The sequence below is a fragment of the Lolium perenne genome, chromosome 7, assembly GCF_019359855.2.
Source record: "Lolium perenne isolate Kyuss_39 chromosome 7, Kyuss_2.0, whole genome shotgun sequence".
Taxonomy (NCBI): domain Eukaryota; kingdom Viridiplantae; phylum Streptophyta; class Magnoliopsida; order Poales; family Poaceae; genus Lolium; species Lolium perenne.
The window spans coordinates 69,560,925-69,585,178 of record NC_067250.2 but is presented as its reverse complement, the minus strand read 5'-3'; the positions used below and the strand labels follow the sequence as shown (position 1 = coordinate 69,585,178).

Here is a 24,254-nt window from a genome sequence, read left to right as displayed (position 1 = left end):
CTTCCGCGCCGCCATGGCCCCGGCGCGAGTTCGAGCCGTCCGCCAACGACCACGAGGCCGGCAGCCGGCCCGGCCGCGCGTCGGCGCCGTTCGCCATGGGGCCGCCGGCGACGCCCCGACGCGGCCGGATCTACGTCACCGCTGCGGTGGCGCGAGATGTTCCGGGGACGCCGGCGTCCCAATGCCGTGGGGGACGTGCACCTCCCCACGGCCGGCACTCGAGCCCGGTCGGGTTCCGGTGCCGCCCATCCCGGCCTCCGGCCGCGCCGCGTCGCGGAGATCCGGAGGCGCCAGCGCACCTGCCGGCGGACCTCCAGAGGACCCCGCGTGCGGCGACGCAAGTCCCAACCGGGACTTGTGGTTCGAGGTGGAGCACGATGCGCGCCGGCACACGTGCTTCACCTCCGCGACGGCTGCGACCTCGCGCGCAGCCGCGCACACCCGCAAGGCGGGCTGGCCACCGCCCGGCGGCCTCTACATCGGCGAGCCCCGCCCCACCCCGAAGCAGCCCCAGCCCCGTGAGGAGGAGGACGACCCGGAGCTGCAGGCGGCGCTCGCGGCATCCCACGAGCAGAGCGACCTCGACGAGCTGGCCAAATGGCCGCACCTCGCCGCGACGTTGCGCGCCTCCGCGCTGGAGGAGGCGGCCAGGAAGGCCCAGGAGGACGCCCAGGCGGAGGCGTGGGCCTTCCTCGAGCCGCGCGCGCGGCGAGAGGAGGCCACGCTCCGTGCGGCGCTCCGGGAGGAGGAGGAGCGCCGAGCCGCGCGCCCGGCGGAGGAGGAGCGCCGGGCCACGCTCCGTCTACGGGCGGAGCTGCAGAGGCAGGCGAGGAGCGGCTCCGGCAGAGTCCGCGCGGAGGGCACGGCTGCGTAGGCCGGCGAGCCCGCCGAACCCGCACTCCGCCTGGGAAAGGGCGCATTGGTCGCCCTGGCCGGAGTCCCCGGTGCCCTCCGGTGTTTCGAGCCGGAACAGCGCGTCGCCGCCGGGGGGCGTCGTCGTCATCGACGCCGACGACGACGAGTACTACTGGGGGTAGTACTGCCGGCGGCCACCGTGCTCGCAAACCCTGGCTAGGGTTTCTTTTTTTTTAGTTTAAAGCCCATATAGGGCTTTCTTTTGTGTAAAAATTGCCCAAAATAGGGCTAAGTTTAACTGACCACTAGTTTAAATTTTTTTTTGTTGTTTTTCATTTTCATTTTCATTTATGTTTTTTTATTACATATGCGGTGCGTCCGCGCGTTGGACGCAGCGTGCGACCCAAACAGACACGCGGACACGGGCCGCTGTCCGGGTGTCCGCTCGGCCACCCAAACGGCCCAAAACGGATGGCCCAGCGCGTTCGTTTGGGTCAGCCGGTTGGAGATGCCCTTAGGGATCACGTTCAGTCTAGCTGATCAAACCTAACGGCCCATCTCGGCTGCGCAGTAAAATCTCATGGGCTGCTCGACAGTAAAATCTCATGGGCTGCTCGACAGTAAAATCCCTTGTCCACTAAGGCCTTCACAGCCCATCCGGTCCATCTTCCATTCCCACCCTTCTCTCTCGCCGTAGCCGCCGTGAGCCCCCACCGAGGATCCCACCACACCTCGCCGTCGGCGGCTCAGCGCCACCCATGGCTCTGTCCCGCCGCGCGCTCCACATATTAACGACTTCCCGGGGCATCTCCTCGACCCCGCATCTCGCCTCCCTCGGCTGGTTCGACAAGATCAAGACCACCTTCACCGGCAAGAAGGAAGACGACATGCCCTTCCCGCCATCCGACTCCTTCACGCTCCTCAGTAAGCATCCTAGTTCCTTTCTCTCCATAGGGTCTGTGGTCTGACTCGGGGCCTCGGGGATTTGCAGAGTTCGCAGATTCCATGGACATGGCGAGGAAGGTGGGCACCTTCAAGAACTTCGTTTCCGGGCGGAGCGGCGAGGCCACGGTCGCGGCCGCCTTCGAACAGCACTCCGCCGTGCTCCGCTACCTCGCAACCATCGACCCCTCCGGCGAGGTACACCATGATTGGTTGATCCTAGACCAGATGTGCCTTTCTTGGTTTGGTGGTGCAGCAAGGTGGTTGATTGATCGTGTCTGCTGCTCTTTGCCTCGCAGAAACTGAAAAACAGCGACAAGATCAATGCCACCAAGCACTGCAACTGCACCATCGCGGATGTGGAGCACATACTGGCCAAGTACACGTGGGCGAAAGACGCACAGAAGAAGATTGAGAAGCTCAAGGATGAAGGGAAGCCAATACCAAAGTCATTTAGTGAGGTAATTCTTTTGTTTCACCTGTCACTAGAGAGGTGAAGAAACAGGGGAGAAAGATATTCAGGTAGAGCACATTGCCTGAAGATAAAAGAAAAGTTCTAGCCCAGTTTTGCCATCTAAATGTTAAATGATTAATTTCTGAACATCTTGGTATCTGAATACGTCAAAATAATGAACTTATCAATGCAGGATATTGTTTGGGTTTCCTTTGCTCATTTTTGTGGAAACAATAGATAAACGTTGTATTGTTCTCCATATCATGCTATAGGATGTTTGCTTCTTCTATGAATGCTGGACTTGTGCTTCTCAAAAAAGTCAAAAGTATTGTCATTTTCTTGCATGAGATAGTCAGAGAAAATTGATGTCTGGAGGATCTTGTGGTCATGCTGAATCGTATTGTCTTTGTAGGTGCAAAATTTAATGGGGAATACACCATTGGATATTGGAAGATCTAATCTGGCAAAGAGTGGTCAAATAAGTAGGAACGCTCTCTGCCCATGCGGTTCTAAGAAACGATATAAAAGGTTTGAATCTTCCACGCCTGATGTATTTTAATCTTTTTTGGTCTTTATGTTTCCTTAGAAAAACAGATTGTTGCAAACTACATTTGTAGTAACATATTTTATACTGAGAACCTACAGAGTATATAGTTGTAGGAAGTCAGTCAGCGCACAGTTGCTACTATCTTAGCAAAAGGTGGACATATATTTTCCAATATGTATGAATTTGGACCAATTACATAGTTTTTGTTTGCGCTAATGTTGATTGACTACTGTAATGTGGAGTGAGTATTTTTGGCCATTTGGCAAATATTTAGTTTGTTTCTATCACTGGTAAAAGTCAAGATGCTATGCAGCTCATATAGCATAGTAATACATGGAGACTTGGACCATGTATGATATGCTAGTTCTTCATTCTAATGAATCTCGCATTAAATGGTGTCCCACTTGCTCAAACTTATAAATGCAACTCAAAATCATGCTTTCTTCACTGTCACGCATTGACATGCTCCACTTAGGCTAACTTAACCTCTTTGTGCTAGAGTTTGGTTCCTTCCATAATCCACATGGCACACCTATGCCTTTACCCAAACTTGCCTAATTCGTGATGACTGATTTATTCGCCACAACTATGTGTGGCCACCTCTGGTAGCCAACTGAAGCTGATCCTATTTTGTTTGTAGATCCAGCTTTCTTATATGGTTTTTAGATTCACATTCGTGTTGCAATACGGCCATTGTGTTTCTTATGTTGTGTTGCCTCATCTTTTTGCTGCCTGAAATCTGCAGGTGTTGTGGAGCTTCTTGAGATGAAATCCGGCGCTTTCTTTTGCCTGCTTGCGCTGACTGGAGTATGTATTTTGCTCTGTATGAACACGAAAAGCATGTTGCAATTCTTAACCTAGACAGCAAACCTTTCCCAGTGACACTTATCAACCTGGCTGTGAAGCTTTTAAAGCATCGTTGGCTTCAGTTAATTTGATTTGTTCATCGAGACTGTTGGAAGCATCTGCTATATGGAATCCTGATGTTTCAACCTTTCCATCGGCCAGCTTTTGAAGTTCCATGTACATTGAGATGTGAATAAAATTTCAAGGAGCTTTTTTCACACTACCATCTGTTGTGGTTTTCTTTTATCAGATAAATTTCCAGGATTTTTTTCACACTACCTTAATTGGATTTGTCTGTGAATCAGTTCAAAACTCAGTAATTGCAGATTTTAGTTCAATATTTTTTTGTTTCTAGTCACCACTCTTAAGAATGTGGATTTTTTATCCGAGATTTTTCAGTACCAAAAATAACACATCAAAACAACCCGGGGCCCCAAACAAACAAAAGGGAATGAGAGAAATGATCGGAACGATTGAGGAAAGAAAGAGAATGGCGGCCCCTTTCCTTTCGCTTCGTCTGAATTGGGCATGAATTCATGAACCAAATTTCTATGCCGATCGGTATTTACGAATTTATAATAACACATCAAAACACTCTTCTACGATCTCCAAAAGAAAAATAAAAGCAACACATTCTCAACCATGATAGCCAGGAATTTCTTCGCAGAACATGACAGGCACTTCCATTCAGTTGTAATATCTGATATGTATCAAGTTACGTAATTAGGTAAGGGGATATCTACAAAACAAAACTTGGCCGTCTTCAAGCGATACAATCACTTGCCAGGCCGATCCCAACTTGTCTCAGAAGTGAGGCTGTTCCCATAGTACACTTGCTTCGTGGACTCGTCTATGTATGCCTGCGATGGAAGAACAAAGTTAATACACAACACTGAGCAAACAATACAGGGTGTGACAACTTTTTTCTTAATTATACTTTGTATTGGATTGTCAGAAAGAAAATTGTATTTATTAGAAGCTCAGAAGCAGCACTCATTGTGGATGTACCAGCTAATATGGACAAAAATATATATTGCATAGCATTATGTAACGAGGTAAAATACTAACCTGCCACCCAGAAGGAAGACCCTTGGATAGCTCTGTGAGATCAGGCTGCCCTTTGTGCTGTTCAGCAGCCGCAACAGATTCAGCCTTTGATTCCTTCTTTGCTTCTTTCCTTTTGCGTTTCACACGGTCACGCCTACAAAGTAATGAAGTTGAGCACTTGTGCTACGGTAAAACGAACAAGAACTACCAGTAAATCTAATGAAAGGGGTAATGCATATATATGCTGTTCTTTAATCTTGCAATGCCGTTGCCTGAAACCCTAGGAAAGAAAAACACCATAGCAACAAGAGTTCATCCCTATAAACAAGTTACATCAAACCATGTTCCGAAAAGGATTTTACTGAGAAGAATCAAGGATGTTAGAAAGGGTAAAGTTGAGACTTGAGAATGAGGAAAAGATGTCATAGGCTAGTAGTACTTTATGCCATGGTGAAACAGAAGTATCAAGTTAAGCATCATATGGTGAAAGGAACAATACCAGTCGCCACCAAGGGGAACAAAGTTTGCATTTTCCTTAGCTTCTCCACTGGCTATTTGTTGCTTACGCCACCCCTGGAATGAATGAAGTGTGATTAATTCGAAGATTTCAGAAGCATCTGTCAGTGTGTGTTCTTGAGAAGGACAAAGTAAAAATATTTACATCTATTTCCTTCCGGCGTTTCCTTTCGAAGGCCTCCAAAGCATCTTCAGGTTCATCTTCCTCTTCGTCACGAAGCTCCTCTTTTGCAGCTTTCCACTGAAATTAAAGAAAAAAGGTTGCTTCACCAAAGGTAGATCAACAAGGAAAAAATTAGTATGCATCAATACTCACCTTGTTTTAAGCCTTACCAATTACCATGTAAACAGATTTCTCTGCCTTTACAATAAGAAATGATAAACATGAGACAAAATAGTCAGGAAACACTATTACAGTCCCATAATAGTGGATTTTGTTTTTCTGTATGACCTATATTTTCCGCAATGAAATAAACTGGTCAAGCAGTGTGGTTTCCTGTTAACATAGTAACGCAGATTCTGTCTCCATTGACTAAATATACACAATCAGCAAATATGCATATCATGCCCATAAATGACAACATGCTAAATTTTGCTAGTTGATGTCAAGCATTGCATTTGGGGGCAGTGCGAAAGTTTCACTATTTTGACAGCAGTCTTGGAGGTTAGTGCAAGGGAGATACCTTATCCACCAGACTCGAGACCTTCTTGTTAGACCTTAGTGAGGATGCAACAGCCACAGGTCGCTTCTTAGTACGAGGAACTGCAGAACAGCTCAAAACAGGTCAAAACTGTACAAAACAACTAAGTTGAAGTGTCCTTGCAAAGCATAATAGATTTACCTTTAGTCTGATTAGTGGTACTAGCAGAAGCTCGAGTAGAACCTCCATGTACTGTAGTTCCTGAAGCTGATGCTGCGCCTACTGATTGGCCCAAAGGGGCGAATGTGGGCTCCTTTGATATCACTTTATCAGATTCCATGGGATTCACATTACTATTTGTATCAACAACGGAGGCTGAGCTAGTTATGCCATCTAATGCACCACTAGAAATGGCAGAGGTTGACGAAGCATAGTATCCAGATGATTCAGCTGCTACCTCAGTGGCAGCCATAGTGACTGAAGGATAGCCATAGTAAGAACCTGGTACTGGGGGAACGGATGTTGCATCAACAGGAATAGGTATGCTACTTGTAGACACTGGTGCATAGTAAGAATGCTGTTGCGATTGAAGAATATGAGACTCGCTCACTTGCATATAGTAATTGGCATTTGTGCCATCTGAACCTACAGCAGGATAGTACTCCACTCCTGGAAGCATATAACCCAAGTTTGCTTGGTCTACGTATGGCTGAGGGAGTGTATCAGCCTGAGCATATGACGCAACATGCTCTTCAGGCTCAGGAGGAGGTGGAGGAGCTTGTTCATTCTCAGGTGGTGGAGGTGGAATCCATTCCTCTTCTGGTGGTGGTGGTGGAGGAATGCCATCATCCTGTGGGGGAGGAGCAGAATCATCCAACAATGGCAAAGTAGGCGATCGCACTTGCTCTGATGAAGGATGTTCCTCATTCGGCACTGAAGCAGGACCACCCTGCTCTTCAACACTTTCTTCATCGACCTCCATTTCCACATCCATATCTTCATCACTCTCTGACTCAACTTTTGAAACAACTGCTGCAGCAACTTCTTGTGGGTTCTGAACCAATGATGTTGAACATGGCTCCTCAACATTGACATTTTCATCTGCCATAACTTCAGCTTCATTTGGTGCTTTGTATTCTGCATCCGCTGTCTCCAGATATCCAGGTTTGGTAGTGTAGCTAGCTTCAAATTTGGAAACTGATAGTTCCAGATGCTTAAGATGCACCTCAGCATGCAACCACAACGGAAGCAAAGAAGAACCATACGAGGAGAGTGCATTGCAGTCTGATATTCGCATTTCGATTTCTCTTTTTATCAATTCAATACTGTCAATGGCAACATGTGGCCTATATAGTAATGCTGACAAGTTAGTTACACAGTTCTAAGTAGAATAATGGTTGAAAAGAGAGTTAATATATTAGAAAAGGGTAATATAAACAACAAGCACCTTTCCAGCAGCTTCAATCGTTGCAGTAGACCCTCACCAAATTTTGCAAGCTGCAACGGATCAATGTTCACCGACTCATGACTAGCGACAGCTCCAGTATAGGCATAAGCATTGTGAGTAAGCTCCCCACTTCCACATACCATTCCCATAGAAGAATAAGTTGCTGTGCCATTTCCAACTGACACATCATTTGGATATGCTTCGCCATTGCTATGGGGAAGAACGTGTGCATGAGCTTCTACAGAGTACTCCATATGAGTAGGCATAGATGCAGAAGTGACTCCATCAGCAGAGACCCCCGAAGCTAATGCATTAGGGATTTCCCAAGAAGTTTCTCCAGTAATTGTGTTCCAGTAGTAATACTGATTACTCTGTTCATGCATTATTGCCTTCCAATTCCCACCAATGTCACCAACAATTTGCATGCCAGATGAATCTGGGATAGCTTCCGTTGCTGTCACACACTCATTTTCTGGAGTTGGCTCAGGGACAACAGTTATTTCCTCAGCAACATTTTCTGTGAAAATCTTGACATCATCAGCCTGAGATACCTCTTGCTGAACACCAATGGAAGCAGGCAGTTCACTATCTACAGTGCCTTTATCACCACTTGCATCCTGATCATGAATAACCTGAAACAATCAAACAAATTTCATCGTAAGAACAACTGAGCTCAAACTTTTAAATCTTAACAATCTTCTCCGTAAGATAAGATATATTAACTGAAAATCCAACAAGAGAACAGCAGATCATCATATGGGTGCTTAATACTTGTGATCTAATGATTATAGATCAAGCAGTAATTGGAGGTTCAGCCAATAACACACTGGCTTAAGCTTAACTAGGGCTTGCAGTACAGGAATCTTCAAATTATACTATATAAGCAGCACTAGGTTCGACCTGCTTGGTCTAGCCCAAGCTGCATGAAGCCCAGAAGACAAGGCTAAAGAATAATGTACAAGAGAAAAGAAGAAAAAAAGAGCAAGTCCTTCAATCACCTTACTATTTGCATCAGCTGGACTCCCCTTGGCTTCCCCGATGGGTTGATCCACTGCTCCCTCTTCCTCTTCATCATCACTATATTGCCCAAGCAATGCTAGAGGATTTTCCTTCTTATCTGAAAAAAAAAATCCATCATCAAAAATGCGAAAGCTTGTAAAACAAGTTTTGTAAGTTCATTAAAACTATTTAACTTGCACTATAACAGCCCAACAAGAACAAAAAAACCAGGTTAGGAGCTACAATATAAAGAAAGAGACATACGAACCGAGGAGGCAACAATCACATCCTGAAATCCCCACGCTTAGATGCTGCCAAAAGAGAAATTACCGGTAGGAAAACAGCCAGTTTTTGACAGTGGCAGCCTGATGTGAAGAGTTTACTCAATGTTCCTTGCAGGCCTACATGTGCTTCCATACCAGATATGTGGAGCATATACACGCTTGAACAAAAGTTCCAAATTTCCATCAAATTAACGTTCCATAGGCATGCCTTCTTTTACATATCCCTTGGGAAGAAATTGATTGAACCAACCTGAGGAAGATGGTGAGGTGGGAACACCAGTTTGCTTCTCACGGTTTTCCCCTCCTACTCCCTCTTTCACGGATGCCTCGCCTGCAAGTTGAAGTATCAGCAGTCAGCATAATCAACGCGGGTAACTAGTAGCAAATAATGTCACGAATCCAGATTCACATAGGAAACCCGAAGGCAGGGCAGGAACGGAAGCTGACCGGGGGGAGGATCGAGGAAGAGATCGAGCTTGACCCTGCGGCCCGAGGACGCCTTGGCCGCCAGGCGACGCTCCTTCCGCTTTCCCATCGCTCAACGCCGCTGCGCCGATCTGAGGCGCGCGCCGGGGATGAAGTTTTTTTGGGTTCGCCCTAGGGTTAGGGTTTGGAGGAACGGCGGTGGTGGAGCTGTCTCCTGTCTGCGTTCCCGGCATGCGCTCGCGCTTCGCAGGCCCGGATAGAATAATAATACGCTGTTATTCTTATAAGCCCATATCTACCGGCCCATCTGAAAATGGCCCGTTCGTTTCTACAGAAATAGAGGCCTCCTTTGCCGAAAGTATGTTTTGATTTAAAAAAAGTCCGAACCTAGTTATACAAATATAGTTGGTGAAAAACTAATTAAGAGTATTATGAATTCCTCGGAAATCTGATCCATGTTTTTTCTGTATCTTCGGAGCATATACTGTAGTTGGGTGGAGCGCACAACCATACTTCATAATTACAGAAATAAGTACAGCAGACAACCACTTTGCTACTACTAGCAGAAACAAACCAACAAACAACCTTATAAATGAGCTAGCTAGAGAAAAAATGGAAAGAAAAGGTGTTAGGATTGTCGTTTTTGGCCTACTTATTATGCAAGGTCTCAGCTTGTAGCACAGTCAGGTGAGCTCTTGTACTTCCATCGGTGAGCAAATCTGCATGAGTGGGTGCCTTGCCCTTCATCCCATATATGTATATATATTGATGGCAGCAAATATGTGAAGGAACAACCCGCAATGATGTGTGCTACAGTCTCTGCGTAAAGGGTGTCAACATCACTACCGCTGCTACAAAATAAAGTTGTGCATGCATTTCACTGTGCTGCGGAGTCGAAAGAAACATTGTGCGTGAAATAAACAACACCATAGCAATTTACCGTGGTCTTCAATAAGCCATTGTGGCTTTGTGTTTCTTTTGAATTCTTCAATTAAGCGTGATGCACCTCTTATTAGAGTCGTGCTTATCTAGTGTGTAATTAATATTGTAACTTTATGTGGCTTATATGTACCTTATTATTATTATTATTATTATTATTATTATTATTATTATTATTATTATTATTATTATATCTCACTTAGTATCTAGCCATCCATGCGATATACTTGCATCAAAATCTCCTAAGCGCCCAAAATCAACGTCACACCATTAAAATCGTTGTGCTAAACAAGGTAGTAAATAGAATAGTAGCAATAATTAGAATCACCACAATCACTAGAATTTGAAGAAAACATGGAAAGGAAATAACTCGTTCCTTTCTCTCGTGCTTTTTTTTGTGAATCGATCAAATGGAAATCTCTCCTACCTAAAATAAAAAGGCTAAAAAAAGAAGGTCTTCGGTTTCCTTTTTTTTTAGAAAAAAAAAGGTCTTCGGTTTCCTAGCACCCGCTTCGTCGCTCCACCATGCACCGCCCGTCGTTCCTCGCTTGGACTTCCGGACCCAACACTAATCTCGCCTTGTATTCCCGCCTACATCCCTGCAACATTGCGGCCGCGCTCCACGCGCCTGCCCGCGCCATCGCACGAGTCTCCCCGGCGCCGCCGCCCCGATCCTACACGTCGTCGTCCATGATCCTACACGCGAGGCAGCAATCCTGCACCTGCCGACCGCCACGTGAGCCTGGCCGCTACCGCGTACCACAACTTTCACGCTCCCTTGATGGTGAATTTTTCCGCTCCCCTGACGACCTGCACCAACACATCTGATAACAACAAATTCGTTCTCACTGGTCAGTACATGCATCCTCTTCCGAAAATCCAGAGCATCTGTATTTCCCGTTCTTGTTCCAGTTGTATGTGATGATTTGCTTGTGGGCAAGACTCATCTTCCACGCCTGGGACGCCCACCGAAGCGCCGGCCACGACCAGCATTGCCACGCACGGGCCGTGGCCTGTCTCGTAGATACGGCATTCTCGGGCGATATGATCTCTGTGCTGCTACGGTCGTACCACTGTACCAGAGTATATTTACATGAAAATATAGTGGCGGTGAGCCTCATGCTTATCTACTGGCTGTTGAGTTCGACCAGGTATGGACTGCTAGACCTACAACCCTGAATCTCAATGCATTTGACCATCTGCATGGGACTGAGAATTGTTTAGCAGAGTACGAAAGAACTGCACGTTGCTAGCAATATAAATATATTTAGACACATCAGCAATTAAGATTTTTCTGCAAATAAACCATGGAGCAAATCTCTCTTTTCCTATGAAAAATGTCAGATGACTACAAATCTCCAACAATGACCGGTGTTGTTCAGCAGGGGGTATCTTTGCTTATTGATCAGTAAAACATGTTGTCACATGAATCAATGCCTTCACCAAGAAGACAGACGGCAAGCACATGCATCTTGCTGCAGCCTTGGGGGGGGGTGACTGATAATGTCTCGCCGAAGAAATAATAGCAACAGCTAGCTGCACAAGATCACTTCATGTTTAGCTTTAAGTGACTATATATATGTAGAATCCCTCACATACATTAATTGATGTATCTTACTATGGTACAAACTTATTATAAAGTATTATGTGTACTCATCCTTAATTAGCTAACATTATTTGTGCCATCTTTCAGTTACTTAGAACCTCTGCCTGACACTGCTTACATTCTCTCTACCCGACTGTAACCGTACAATCATTGTTTTGCTTTTATTTTCTATTTCCCTGTTTAATTCAAAATAGCATGTATTTTTTGACGTTGTATCAAACCATGACCCATCAGCCCAGGAAAATCCAGAACAAGAGAAAAAGGCACACACCGAAGATAGCAACTGATACGTCTCCAACGTATCTATAATTTCTTATGTTCCATGCTAGTTTTATGACAATACCTACATGTTTTATTCATACTTTATATCATTTTGATGTATTTGCCGGTACTAACCTATTAACAAGATGCCGAAGCGCCAGTTCCTGTTTTCTGTTGTTTTTTGTTTCAGAAATCCTACACAGGAAATATTCTCGGAATTGGACGAAACAAAAGCCCACGGCCCTATTTTCCACGGAGTGTTCCAGAACATCGAAGAAGAGTCGAAGAAGGCCGGCAGGGGGGCACCCCATAGGGCGGCGCGGCTGGGCCCACTGCCGCGCCCAGGTGTGGGGAGCCCACCCCCTGGCTCCCCCGACGCTGCCTCTTCGCCTATATATTCCTTCGTATCGGAAAACCCTAGTACCGAGAGCCAAAATACGAGAAAAGTTCCAGAGACGCCGCCGCCGTCAACCCCATCTCGGGGGGTTCTGAAGATCTCCTCCAGCACCCTGCCGGAGAGGGGAATCATCACCGGAGGGGCTCTACATCACCATGCCCGCCTCCAGACTGATGCGTGAGTAGTTCATCCTTGGACTATGGGTCCATAGCAGTAGCTAGATGGTTGTCTTCTCCTATTATGCCATCATGTTTAGATCTTGTGAGCTGCCTATCGTGATCAAGATCATCTATTTGTAATACTACATGTTGTGTTTGTTGGGATCCGATGAATATGGAATACTACGTCAAGTTGATTATTGATCTATCATATATGTGTTGTTTATGATCTTGCATGCTCTCCGTTGCTAGTAGAGGCTCTGGCCAAGTTGATACTTGTAACTCCAAGAGGGAGTATTTATGCTAGATAGTGGGTTCATGCCTCCATTGAATCTGGGACGATGTGTGAGAAAGTTCTAAGGTTATGGATGTGCTGTTGCCACTAGGGATAAAACAACAATGCTTTGTCTAAGGATATTTGTATTGTTTACATTACGCACAGTACTTAATGCAATTGTCTGTTGTTTGCAACTTAATACTGGAAGGGGTGCGGATGCTAACCCGAAGGTAGACTTTTTAGGCATAGATGCATGCTGGATAGCGGTCTATGTTCTTTGTCGTAATGCCCTAAGTAAAACTCATATTAGTCATCATGATATGTATGTTCATTGTTATGCCCTCTCTATTTGTCAATTGCCCAACTGTAATTTGTTCACCCAACATGCTATTTCTTATTGGAGAGACACCACTAGTGAACTGTGGACCCTGGTCCATTCTTTTACATCTGAAATACAACCTACTGCAATCATTGTTCTCTGTTGTTCTTTGCAAGCAAACATCATTCTCCACACCATACGTTTAATCCTTTGTTTACAGCAAGCCGGTGAGATTGACAACCTCACTGTTAAGTTGGGGCAACGTATTTTGATTGTGTTGTGCAGGTTCTACGTTGGCGCCGGAGTCCCTGGTGTTGCGCCGCACTACACTCCTTCACCAACAACCTTCACATGGCCTTCATCTCCTACTGGTTCGATAAACCTTGGTTTCTTACTGAGGGAAAACTCGCTGTTGTACTCATCATACCTTCCTCTTGGGGTTCCCAATGGACGAGTGCTTTACCGTCACAAGGAAGCTACTTTCTGGCGCCGTTGCAATCCCTGTCGCACGCCAGCAGCTACTTTTCTGGCGCCGTTGCCGGGGAGATCAAGACACGCTGCAAGGGGAGTCTCTCACATCCAATCTCTTTACTTTGTTTATTGTCTTGCTTTACTTTATTTTATTTTCTGTCTTGTTTGCTTTCTTTATATCAAAAACACAAAAAAAATTAGTTACTTGTTTTACTTTATTTAATTCGGTTTTGCTTGATTTATTTTTATTATTGCTAACATGAGCAATCCTGAAATTGCATCTTTTTGTTTCTTGTTTTTATTTCGCTAGTTAGGCTTAATGGAAAACAACAAAAAAATTAGAGATCTTTATGAAATTTATATCGAATTAGGACATGAGGTGTTTGAAGAGAAAATTAAAAAACCTATCGAACTTTATATGCATGCTAATGGCAATGTTATTAGTATAAATGCTTTGAACACCATTGTTGCTAATGCTATGGAAAATTCTAAGCTTAGGGAAGCTGGTTTTGATGAGCATCATATTTTCAGTCCACCTACCATTGAGGAGAAAATTAATTATGATTACAATATGCCACCTATATATGATGATTATGGTGATGAGAATAATAATGATAGCTATTTTATTGAATTTGCTCCCACTACAATTAATAGTAATGACTATGCTTATGTGGAGAGTAATAATTTTATGCATGTAGCTCGTGATAAGAATGTTTCATGTGATAGTTATATTGTTGAGTTTGTTCATGATGCTACTGGAAATTATTATGAGAGAGGAAAATATGGTTGTAGAAATTTTCATGGTACTAAAACACCTCTCTACATGCTGAAAATTTTGAAGTTACTTGTGTTTTATCTTCCTATGCTTGTCACTTTGTTCTTCATGAATTTATTTGTGTACAAGATTCCTATGCATAGGAAGCGGGTTAGACTTAAATGTGTTTCGAATTTGCTTCTTGATGCTCCTTTTGCTTCATTTTCTATTTTCATGTGAGCATCATTAAAATCCTCTGCGCCTAGCTGAAAGGCGTTAAAGAAAAGCGCTTATGGGAGACAACCCATTATTTTACTTCTGCAATTTTTGTTTTATATTTATTTCTTGGAAGTTGTTACCACTGTAGCAACCTCTTCTTATCTTTATTTTATTGCATTGTTGTTCCAAGTAAAGTCTTTGATAGTAAGGTTGATACTAGATTTGGATTACTGCGCAGAAATAGATTTCTTGCTGTCACGGATTTGAGTAGATTTCTTTGTAGGAAACTCATAAAAATCTGCAAAAAATCATGAATAATCCTCAGATATGTACGCAACTTTCATTAAATTTGAGCTTCTTCATCTGAGCATGTTAAGTGCCTCGAAAAAATTCGTCTTTACGGACTATTATGTTTTGACAGATTCTGTCTTTTATTTCACATTGCCTCTTTTACTGTGTTGAATGGATTTCTTTTCTCCATTAACTTTCAGTAGCTTTGGGTAATGTCCAGAAGTGTTAGAAATGATTGTGTCACCTCTGAACATGTGAATTTTTGATTATGTACTAACCCTCTAATGAGATTGTTTTAAGTTTGGTGTGGAGGAAGTTTTCAAGGGTCAAGAGAGGAGGATGATATAATATGATCAAGAAGAGTGAAAAGTCTAAGCTTGGGGATGCCCCAGTGGTTCATCCCTGCATATTTCAAGAAGACTCAAGCATCTAAGCTTGGGTATGCCCAAGGCGTCCCCTTCTTCATCGACAACTTATCAGGTCACCTCTAGTGAAACTATATTTTTATTCTGTCACATCTTATGTGCTTTACTTGGAGCGTCTGTATGTTTTTATTTTTGTTTGTGCTTGAATAAAATCGGATCCTAGCATTCCTTGTGTGCGAGAGAGACACGCTCCGCTTGTTCATATGAACACTGGTGTTCTTAGCTTTACTTTTAATGTTCATGGCGAAGGTTGAAAACCGCTTCGTTCATTGCTATTTGGTTGGAAACAGAAAATTCTTCATGTGGTAATTGATATATGGTCTTGAATAATTTGATACTTGGCAATTGTTTTGAGCTCTCAAATAGATCATGTTAAAGCTCTTGCATCATGTAGTTTGAACCTATTAGTGGAGAATTACCATAGAGCTTGTTGAAATTTGGTTTGCATTATTGGTCTCTCTAAAAGTCTAGATATTTTCTGGTAAAAGTGTTTGAACAACAAGGAAGACATCGTAGAGTCTTATAATGCTTGCAATATGTTCTTATGTAAGTTTTGTTGTACCGGTTCATACTTGTGTTTGCTTCAAACAACCTTACTAGCCAAAGCCTTGTACTGAGAGGAAATGCTTCTCGTGCATCCAAAACCTTGAGCCAAAACCTATGCCATTTGTGTCCACCATAACTACCTACTATGTGGTATTTCTCTGCCATTCCAAAGTAAATTGCTTGCGTGCTACCTTTAAAATTTCATTCCTTGTCTTTGCAATATATAGCTCATGGGAAATAGCCTTAAAACTATTGTGGTAAAGAATATGTAGCTTATGTATCTTATTTCTTATAAGTTGCTTGTTGAGCGGTAACCATGTTTCTGGGGACGCCATCAACTATCACACTTTTGTTGAATATCATGTGAGTTGCTATGCATGTTCGTCTTGTCTGAAGTAAGGGTGATTTGTCATGATTAAATGATTTGAGTATGCATATTGTTAGAGAAGAACATTGGGCCACTAACCAAAGCCATGTATCATGGTGGAAGTTTCAGTTTGGACATTAATCCTCAATCTCTTATGAGAATATTATCTGTTGTTGAATGCTTAAGCATTAAAGAGGAGTCCATTATCTGTTTTCTATGTTGTCCCGGTATGGATGTCCTCAAGTTGAGATCTATCAAAAACGAGAAATCAAATGCGATCTATCTCCTTGGACCTTTGTACAGGCGGCATAGAGGTACCCCTTTGTGACACTTGGTTGAAACATATGTAATGCAATGATAATCCATGGAAATCCAAGCTAATTAGGACAAGGTGCGAGCACTATTGGTATTTGATGCATGGGGCTTGCAACTTATAGGATGTTTTATGCATAACACATATGAATTATTACTACCGTTGACAAAATTGTTTCCATGTTTTCAAAATAAAAAGCTCTAGCACATAAGTAATCCGTGCTTCCCTCTGCGAAGGGCCTTTCTTTTACTTTATGTTGAGTCAGTCTACCTACTTCTTTCTATCTTAGAAACAAACACTTGTGTCAACTGTGTGCATTGATTCCTACATACTTGCTTATTTGCACTCATCATATTACTTTGTGTTGACAATTACCCATGAGATATACATGTTGAAGTTGAAAGCAACTGCTGAAACTTATATCTTCCTTTGTATTGCTTCAAAACCTTCTATTAAGAATTTATTGCTTTATGGGTTAACTCTTATGCAAGACTTATTGATGCCTGTCTTGAAAGTACTATTCATGAAAAGTCTTTGCTATATGATTCAGTTGTTTAGTCATTATCTTTACCATTGCTTTGAATCACTTCATTCATCTCTTATGCCTTACAATAGTATTGATCAAGATTATGATAGTAGCATGTCACTTCAGAAATTATCCTTGTTATCGTTTACCTACTCGAGGGCGAGTAGGAACTAAGCTTGGGGATGCTTGATACGTCTCAAACGTATCTATAATTTCTTATGTTCCATGCTAGTTTTATGACAATACTCACATGTTTTATATACACTTTATATCATTATTATGCATTTTCCGGCACTAACCTATTAACAAGATGCCGAAGCGCCAGTTCCTGTTTTCTGCTGTTTTTGGTTTCAGAAATCCTACACAAGAAATATTCTCAGAATTGGACGAAACAAAAGCCTAGGGTCTTATTTTCCACGGAGCCTTCCAGAAGTCCGGAGAGGAAAGGAAGGGGAGCCGATGAAGGAGATATGCCCTAGAGGCAATAATAAAGTGGTTATTATTTATATCTTTATGTCTATGATAAATGTTTATATATCATGCTATAATTGTATTAACCGAAACATTAGTACATGTGTGATATGTAGACAACAAAAGAAGTCCCTAGTATGCCTCTTAAACTAGCTTGTTGATTAATGGATGATTAGTTTCATAATCATGAACATTGGATGTTATTAATAACAAGGTTATATCATTATATGAATGATGTAAAGGACACACCCAATTAAGCGTAGCATAAGATCTCGTCATTAAGTTATTTGCTATAAGCTTTCGATACATAGTTACCTAGTCCTTATGACCATGAGATCATATAAATCACTTATACCGGAAAGGTACTTTGATTACACCAAACGCCACTGCGTAAATGGGTGGTTATAAAGGTGGGATTAAGTATCCAGAAAGTATGAGTTGAGGCATATGGATCAACAGTGGGATTTGTCCATCCCGATGACAGATAGATATACTCTGGGCCCTCTCGGTGGAATGTCGTCTAATGTCTTGCAAGCATATGAATAAGTTCATAAGAGACCACATACCACGGTACGAGTAAAGAGTACTTGTCAGGAGACGAGGTTGAACAAGGTATAGAGAGTGATATCGATGATCAAACCTCGGACAAGTAAAATATCGCGTGACAAAGGGAATTGGTATCGTATGTGAGTGGTTCATTCGATCACTAAAGTCATCGTTGAATATGTGGGAGCCATTATGGATCTCCAGATCCCGCTATTGGTTATTGGTCGGAGTGAGTACTCAACCATGTCCGCATAGTTCGCGAACCGTAGGGTGACACACTTAAGGTTTGATGTTGAAATGGTAGAACTTGAATATGGAATGGAGTTCGAATATTTGTTCGGAGTCCCGGATGAGATCCCGGACATCACGAGGAGTTCCGGAATGGTCCAGAGAATAAGATTCATATATAGGAAGTCATATTCCAAGTTTGGAAATGATCCGGTGCATTTATGGCAGGTTCTAGAAGGTTCTAGAAAAGTTCGGAAGAAATCACCATGGAAAGTAGAGTCCCGGAGGGACTCCACCTTGCATGACCAGCCAACCCTAAGGGGGAGGAGTCCAAGGTGGACTCCCCTAGGGTGGCCGGCCAACCCACCTCAAGGAAAGGTGGGAGTCCCACCTTGGGTAGGACTCCCTCCTTGAGTAGGTTTCCCACATATGGGAGGTTTTAGTGTTGGGATCTTATTCGAAGACTTGGACTAGAACTCTTGGTGCTTCCACCTATATAATGAGGAGGAGAGGGAGGGGGGCAGCCACTCTTTGGCTCAGCCTTGGCCGCACCCCTTAGAGGGCCGGCGCCCAACCCCCTCTCTCCCCAAACCCTAGCGGTCTCTCTCCTCCACCACATCCCGCACGCTTAAGCGAAGCTCCGCCGGATTTCTCCACCACCACCGACACCACGCTGTCGTGCTGTCGGATTCAAGAGGAGCTACTACTTCTGCTGCCCGCTGGAACGGGGAGGTGGACATCGTCTTCATCAACAACCGAACGTGTGACCGAGTACGGAGGTGCTGCCCGTTCGTGGCGCCGGAAGCGATCGTGATCAAGATCTTCTACGCGCTTTTGCAAGCGGCAAGTGAACGTCTACCGCAGCAACAAGAGCCTACTCTTGTAGGCTTTGGAATCTCTTCAAGGGTGAGACTCGATAAACCCCTCGTTGCTACCGTCTTCTAGATTGCATCTTGGCTTGGATTGCATGTTCGCGGTAGGAAAATTTTTGTTTTCTATGCAACGTTATCCTACAGTGGTATCAGAGCCGTGTCTATGCATAGATGGTTGCACGAGTAGAACACAATGGTTTTGTGGGCGTTGATGCTCTTGTTATCTTTAGTTTGAGTACTTTGCATCTTTGTGGCATAGTGGGATGAAGCGGCTCAGACTAACTTTACATGATCGCGTTCATGAGACTTGTTCCTCGTTCGACATGCAACTTGTATTGCATAAGAGGCTTTGCGGGTGTCTGTCTCTCCTACTATAGTGAAGATTCAATTTACTCTTCTATTGAAAACATTAGTATCAACGTTGTGGTTCAAGTTCGTAGGTAGATTAGATCTCTCTCGAAAACCCTAAACCACGTAAAATATGCAAACCAAATTAGAAACGTCTAACTTGTTTTTGCAGGGTTTGGTGATGTGATATGGCCATAATGTGATGATGAATATGTATGAGATGATCATTATTGTATTGTGGCAACCGGCAGGAGCCTTATGGTTGTCTTTAAATTTCATGTTGAGTAGTATTTCAAAGTAGTTGTAATAGTTGCTACATGAGGTGAACAACCATGAAGACGGCGCCATGGACCTTGACGCTACGCCGACGATGATGGAGATCATGCCCGAAGATGATGGAGATCATGTCCGTGCTTTGGAGATGAAGATCAAAAGCGCAAAGACAAAAGGGCCATATCATATCACATATGAACTGCATGTGATGTTAATCCTTTATGCATCTTATTTTGCTTAGATCGCGACGGTAGCATTATAAGATGATCCCTCACATTAATATCAAGATAATAAAGTGTTCTCCCCTCGTATGCACCGTTGTAACAGTTCGTCGTTTCGAAGCATCTCGTGATGATCGGATGTGATAGACTCAACGTTCACATACAACGGGTGTAAGCGATGTTGCACACGCGGAATACTTGGGTTTGCTTGACGAGCCTAGCATGTACAGACATGGCCTCGGGACAACGGAAACCGAAAGGTTGAACACGAGTCATATGGATGATATGATCAACATGTTGATGTTCACCATTGAAGCTTCATCATCTCACGTGATGATCGGTTTTGGTGTAGTGGATTTGGATCGTGTACCACTTAACAACTATGAGGGATGTTGTATTAAGTGGGAGTTCATTAGTAATTAGATTAAAACATGAACTAATTATCATAAACATAGTCTGAGTAGTATTTTGAATTAATTTTGTAGTATTGGCATCCGTTTTCTACCATGCGCTAGTCTTGTTATTGAGATAGAAATACTGTTAAAATCTGATAAGAAACTTTACGGATTGGTACCGTATTGTTAAAGAATCAAGAATTGATTAAGTCCTATTGCAAACTTTTAGTAAACCTCACATTGTTGATTCAAAGAGCTATAGTTTCAATTAGTACCTAAAGTTATCTTGTCTCCGTGAAACTTGAAGTTCAAATTTGTTTGAAAAGTAAGGAGCTGAAAATTTAGTTTTCAGAAATAATCAAGGTATGAGATATAAGTGATATCTAAGACCTTATTGCAAGATGATAGAATATATTTTGGTGAGACTACATGAACTCATAAGTTTTATGGGAATATACGAAGGTTGAAGACGCAAGGCGTCACAATCCTCCAACTATTGGGGCACTAACGATATTCACATATCCATGAAGTGACCATCCTTAATATGCAACGTTGCTAAGACTCGTCGTTTCGAAGCATCACGTGATGATCGGGTGTGATAGATTCTACGTGTGCATACAACGGGTGCAAGCTAGATTTGCACATGCAAATACCAAGGTTAAAACTTTACGAGCCTAGCATGTATAGACATGGTCTCGGAAAGTCGTCATGATATGATGGATAAAATTATGAGTGAAATTGTTCATCATATTACAAAGTTACTAATAAGTGAAATCTGGAACACTTGTCATATGATGATCAATTTCAAAGTAAGAACCTCAAGGTTATTGGTATTTGACCAACAAACCTAGAAGTTAATGATGTTGAAGTGTTTTTCTGAATAATGAGGAAAGATAAAAGAGAAACTACAAAAGATATTTTGGCAGAAAGAAAAGAAAAGACTAGAAAGTCTAGCTCAGGTGTATATAAATGATATACATGTTATGGTTGTATTCCTAGTTAGGTCACACTATGAAATTCTTGGGTATTTGTACCATATTGGTTGGTATGAAGTGTCATACAAAACAACGCAATACAAGAATACAATGGCCTAAGTGACTGACAAGGAATATGATAGGAATGCACGTCTGGAACAAAATAAAGTATTATTATGTTCGTCGTTGGCATTCTATCTAAGCCCTTAGAATTTATAATAAAGAACTTAATAATTGTTATTTTGCTCTGGTCAAATGAAAACAATGAGTTGTTTAAATTATGACATTACTCCATGTACGATGGATAAGTTATTATAAATCTTAATGGTGAAACACACATACATAACACTAACGCTAAAATGCCATAAGGCAAATGATTTGAATTCCACTTATTTGTGGAACCGCCATTTAGGTCATGTTAGAAAGGAACGCATGAAGGAACTCCATGCAAATGGATTTTTGGAGTCATTTGATTTTTGAATCGTTTGGCGCTTGCAAAATCTTTTCTAAAAGTAATGACTAAAATACCGTTCATAGGCCAAGAGTTGAACGGACAACTAACTTAGTTAAAACATACATGATGATGTATGTGGTTCACTGGACATAGTTGTGTGCGGAAGATTCTTCTACTTCATGAAAACTTCAAACAATGAATTGAGTATATATATGTGGATATATTCGATAAGGAAGAAGTTTGAAATATTTGAATAGATTCAAATAAATTTCAGCATGAAGTGGAAATCATCGTAATAGAAAAGTCAAATATCTATGATTGGATCATAGTGGAAATATTTGAATTACTAGATTTAGCAAACATCTAAGAGAGTTATGAAATTGTTCTACAACTCACATTTCTTGGAGTATCATAGTGATGATGAAGTATCCGAGAGATGTATCCAAACCTTGTTGGGTCAATGATGAGATAAAATATTAATGCCATTATATTTTTGTGGATTATGCTTTAGAGACTACCACTTTTACACTGAATAGAGCATCATCATGATCCGTTGAAATGACACCATACAAGTTATGGTATGGGTATAAACCATAATAGTCTTTTCTTTAAATTTTGGTCTAAGAGTTTACAACCAAAATCGGATGAATGTCTTTGTTGGTTATCCCAGAGATTTAATTGGGAATTCTTCCCACGAGACAAAGACAAAAGTGTTTGTCAATGTTTCTTATTTCCGAGAAATTGTTTCGAGTGAAGTATTTGAGTGGGAGGACAATATAATTTGATAAGGTTTATGAACCTGAGCATAATGATCAGAGTAGCACAACATCGGAATTGGTTTCGGAAGCGGCCACGACGATCATGGCTCCCATGACTACAAAGTGTTTTAGCCATGGAGATCAAAGTACATATTGAACCTTGTAGGTATGGTTTACTTTGTGATCAAATAAATGATTTGTGGACAAATGATTGATTTTGAACAATGATAAACCAACTACAAACAAAGAAGTTATGATGGGCCCTGACTCCGTTAAAATGGCCATACGCCATGAAATCCATAATAGATGAATACTTTTTGAAAGTAAATAGATCTATAAAATTGATGGACTTGGATGAAATAATCCTTGAAGAAGCTCAACTTGTCGAAAAGTTGTTTACGACAAAGTTCAAAGAGTTGACTACGATAAGATTAGATCTTCCGTAGCAATGCTTATAGTCTATGTGGATTATTCTAGTAATCACTACATATTTCTTTTATGAGATATGCTAGTAGGATGGCAAAATACATTACTTATCAGAAGTATGTATTAAAAGGTGTATACAAGATACAACCAAGAGTTTTGCTGGTCCGTGGAATACTAGATAGGTATACGAACTTCAATTGGATGAAGTGAGTATTACGGAGTTGGAATCTTCACCAGATGAAATAGTCAAAGAGTTTTATTTTTCATCAGAAATGATGAAGAGTCTTGCATTTGCAAGAAATTAAGTGGGAGCGCTGAGACATATTTATAATACTTTATGTAGATGACATATATTTGGTTATAAATAATGTAATTATATACTTGATTAAAATGTTTCATTGAAAATTAAATGAAAGGATATGGACTAAAACATATTTAGTGTCAAGATCTATGAAGATAGATTGAAACACATAATAAGTTTAAGTCAAAGTACATAGAATGGATATTGAAATAGTTCAATATAGAAATATTAAGAAAATGTTCTTGTCATGTGAAGGTTTAACAAGACTTGAGTGTATCTGACACTCGATGAGTAAACACACATGAGTGATTTTAGATCACGAATAATATGTACAAAATCAGATATCTTGTGCTCTAAAATGTTATGAGCATATACCGGAATGATTCATAAGATGATCATGGGACGACAGTAAGAATATCCTTGAGTACTTTAGAAGAACTAAGGATATATATAAATATTTTTGTATGAAGAAATGACAAACAAATCGCTGTAAGGTGTTACACCGATATTGGTTTTGTCACATATAAAATATAATTTCAATCTCAAATTAGACTAAGTGTTGTTTAAAAGGTAGCACAATGAGCTAGAAGTTGTCTATGCTAGATTTAGAAGAATTCTAAATATTGTGACGGATTCTACAAAAGAAGGCAGAGTATATCATTGTTTTGACAATGACAAAGGATGTTAAGTCAAGAGGTTCTTTTAGAACTTGGTGTAGTTCCGACAGAGTCAGAACTTTGAAGCTATATTGTGTGTGACAATATTAGTGACATATTTCAGGCCGCGGAATTAAGGTTCCACCAGAAGACCAAACATATTTAATGCCGACTCATTTGGAAATGAGTGATGCGTTGAGACGCAAATAAATTACAAAATACATACGTTTCTGAGCGTGTCAGATCCGTTGACTAAAAACCTCTCCCGTGAGCAATACATGATAAAGCACCATAAGGCCAAGGTGTTATATCTTTACAAATGTAAACTAGATTATTGACTCTAGTGCAAGTGGGAGACTGAAGGAGATATGCCCTAGAGGCAATAATAAAGTGGTTATTATTTATATCTTTATGTTTATGATAAATGTTTATATATCATGCTATAATTGTATTAACCG

At 41.9% G+C, this 24,254-nt stretch overlaps 2 protein-coding genes across 5 annotated transcripts; one reads left to right on the top strand and one right to left on the bottom strand.

Moving 5' to 3' along the window:
* Nucleotides 1-1,512: 1,512 nt before the first annotated feature.
* LOC127317170 (uncharacterized) lies at nucleotides 1,513-3,862 on the top strand. Its single transcript, XM_051347692.1, has 5 exons — nucleotides 1,513-1,779; nucleotides 1,847-1,995; nucleotides 2,097-2,258; nucleotides 2,664-2,779; nucleotides 3,544-3,862. The coding sequence occupies exons 1-5, from the start codon at nucleotides 1,614-1,616 to the stop codon at nucleotides 3,560-3,562; spliced, it is 612 nt and encodes a 203-aa protein (XP_051203652.1). The 5' UTR covers nucleotides 1,513-1,613; the 3' UTR covers nucleotides 3,563-3,862.
* A 438-nt stretch (nucleotides 3,863-4,300) lies between these two features.
* Nucleotides 4,301-9,252, bottom strand: LOC127317168 (uncharacterized). 4 transcript variants are annotated; one of them, XM_051347691.1, is made up of 10 exons: nucleotides 9,026-9,252; nucleotides 8,829-8,909; nucleotides 8,294-8,412; nucleotides 7,296-7,927; nucleotides 6,050-7,194; nucleotides 5,891-5,970; nucleotides 5,353-5,448; nucleotides 5,191-5,264; nucleotides 4,713-4,845; nucleotides 4,301-4,504 (listed from the first exon to the last, which is right to left on the bottom strand). In XM_051347691.1, exons 1-10 carry the CDS (start codon nucleotides 9,111-9,113, stop codon nucleotides 4,421-4,423), a joined length of 2,532 nt encoding a protein of 843 aa, XP_051203651.1. In that variant the 5' UTR covers nucleotides 9,114-9,252; the 3' UTR covers nucleotides 4,301-4,420. The 4 variants fall into 4 exon arrangements, 1 of the variants encoding a protein (XP_051203651.1); XR_007860946.2 differs by lacking the exons at nucleotides 4,301-4,504; nucleotides 4,713-4,845 and adding an exon at nucleotides 5,524-5,568 and having other exon boundaries at nucleotides 5,232-5,264; XR_007860945.1 differs by lacking the exons at nucleotides 4,301-4,504; nucleotides 4,713-4,845 and having other exon boundaries at nucleotides 5,211-5,264; nucleotides 5,353-5,568.
* Nucleotides 9,253-24,254: the final 15,002 nt, after the last annotated feature.

Bases quoted from the DNA above. Each gene is read 5' to 3' on its own strand.
- LOC127317170 (XM_051347692.1), top strand. From the start codon at position 1,614: ATGGCTCTGTCCCGCCGCGCGCTCCACATATTAACGACTTCCCGGGGC. The intron at 1,780-1,846 runs GTAAGCATCCTA...GGGGATTTGCAG, and splicing joins CGACTCCTTCACGCTCCTCA to AGTTCGCAGATTCCATGGAC. The intron at 2,259-2,663 runs GTAATTCTTTTG...TTGTCTTTGTAG, and splicing joins TACCAAAGTCATTTAGTGAG to GTGCAAAATTTAATGGGGAA.
- LOC127317168 (XM_051347691.1), bottom strand. From the start codon at position 9,113: ATGGGAAAGCGGAAGGAGCGTCGCCTGGCGGCCAAGGCGTCCTCGGGC. The intron at 5,449-5,890 runs GTATCTCCCTTG...CTTTAATTTCAG, and splicing joins TCTCGAGTCTGGTGGATAAG to TGGAAAGCTGCAAAAGAGGA. The intron at 5,265-5,352 runs GTAAATATTTTT...CATTCATTCCAG, and splicing joins AACGCCGGAAGGAAATAGAT to GGGTGGCGTAAGCAACAAAT.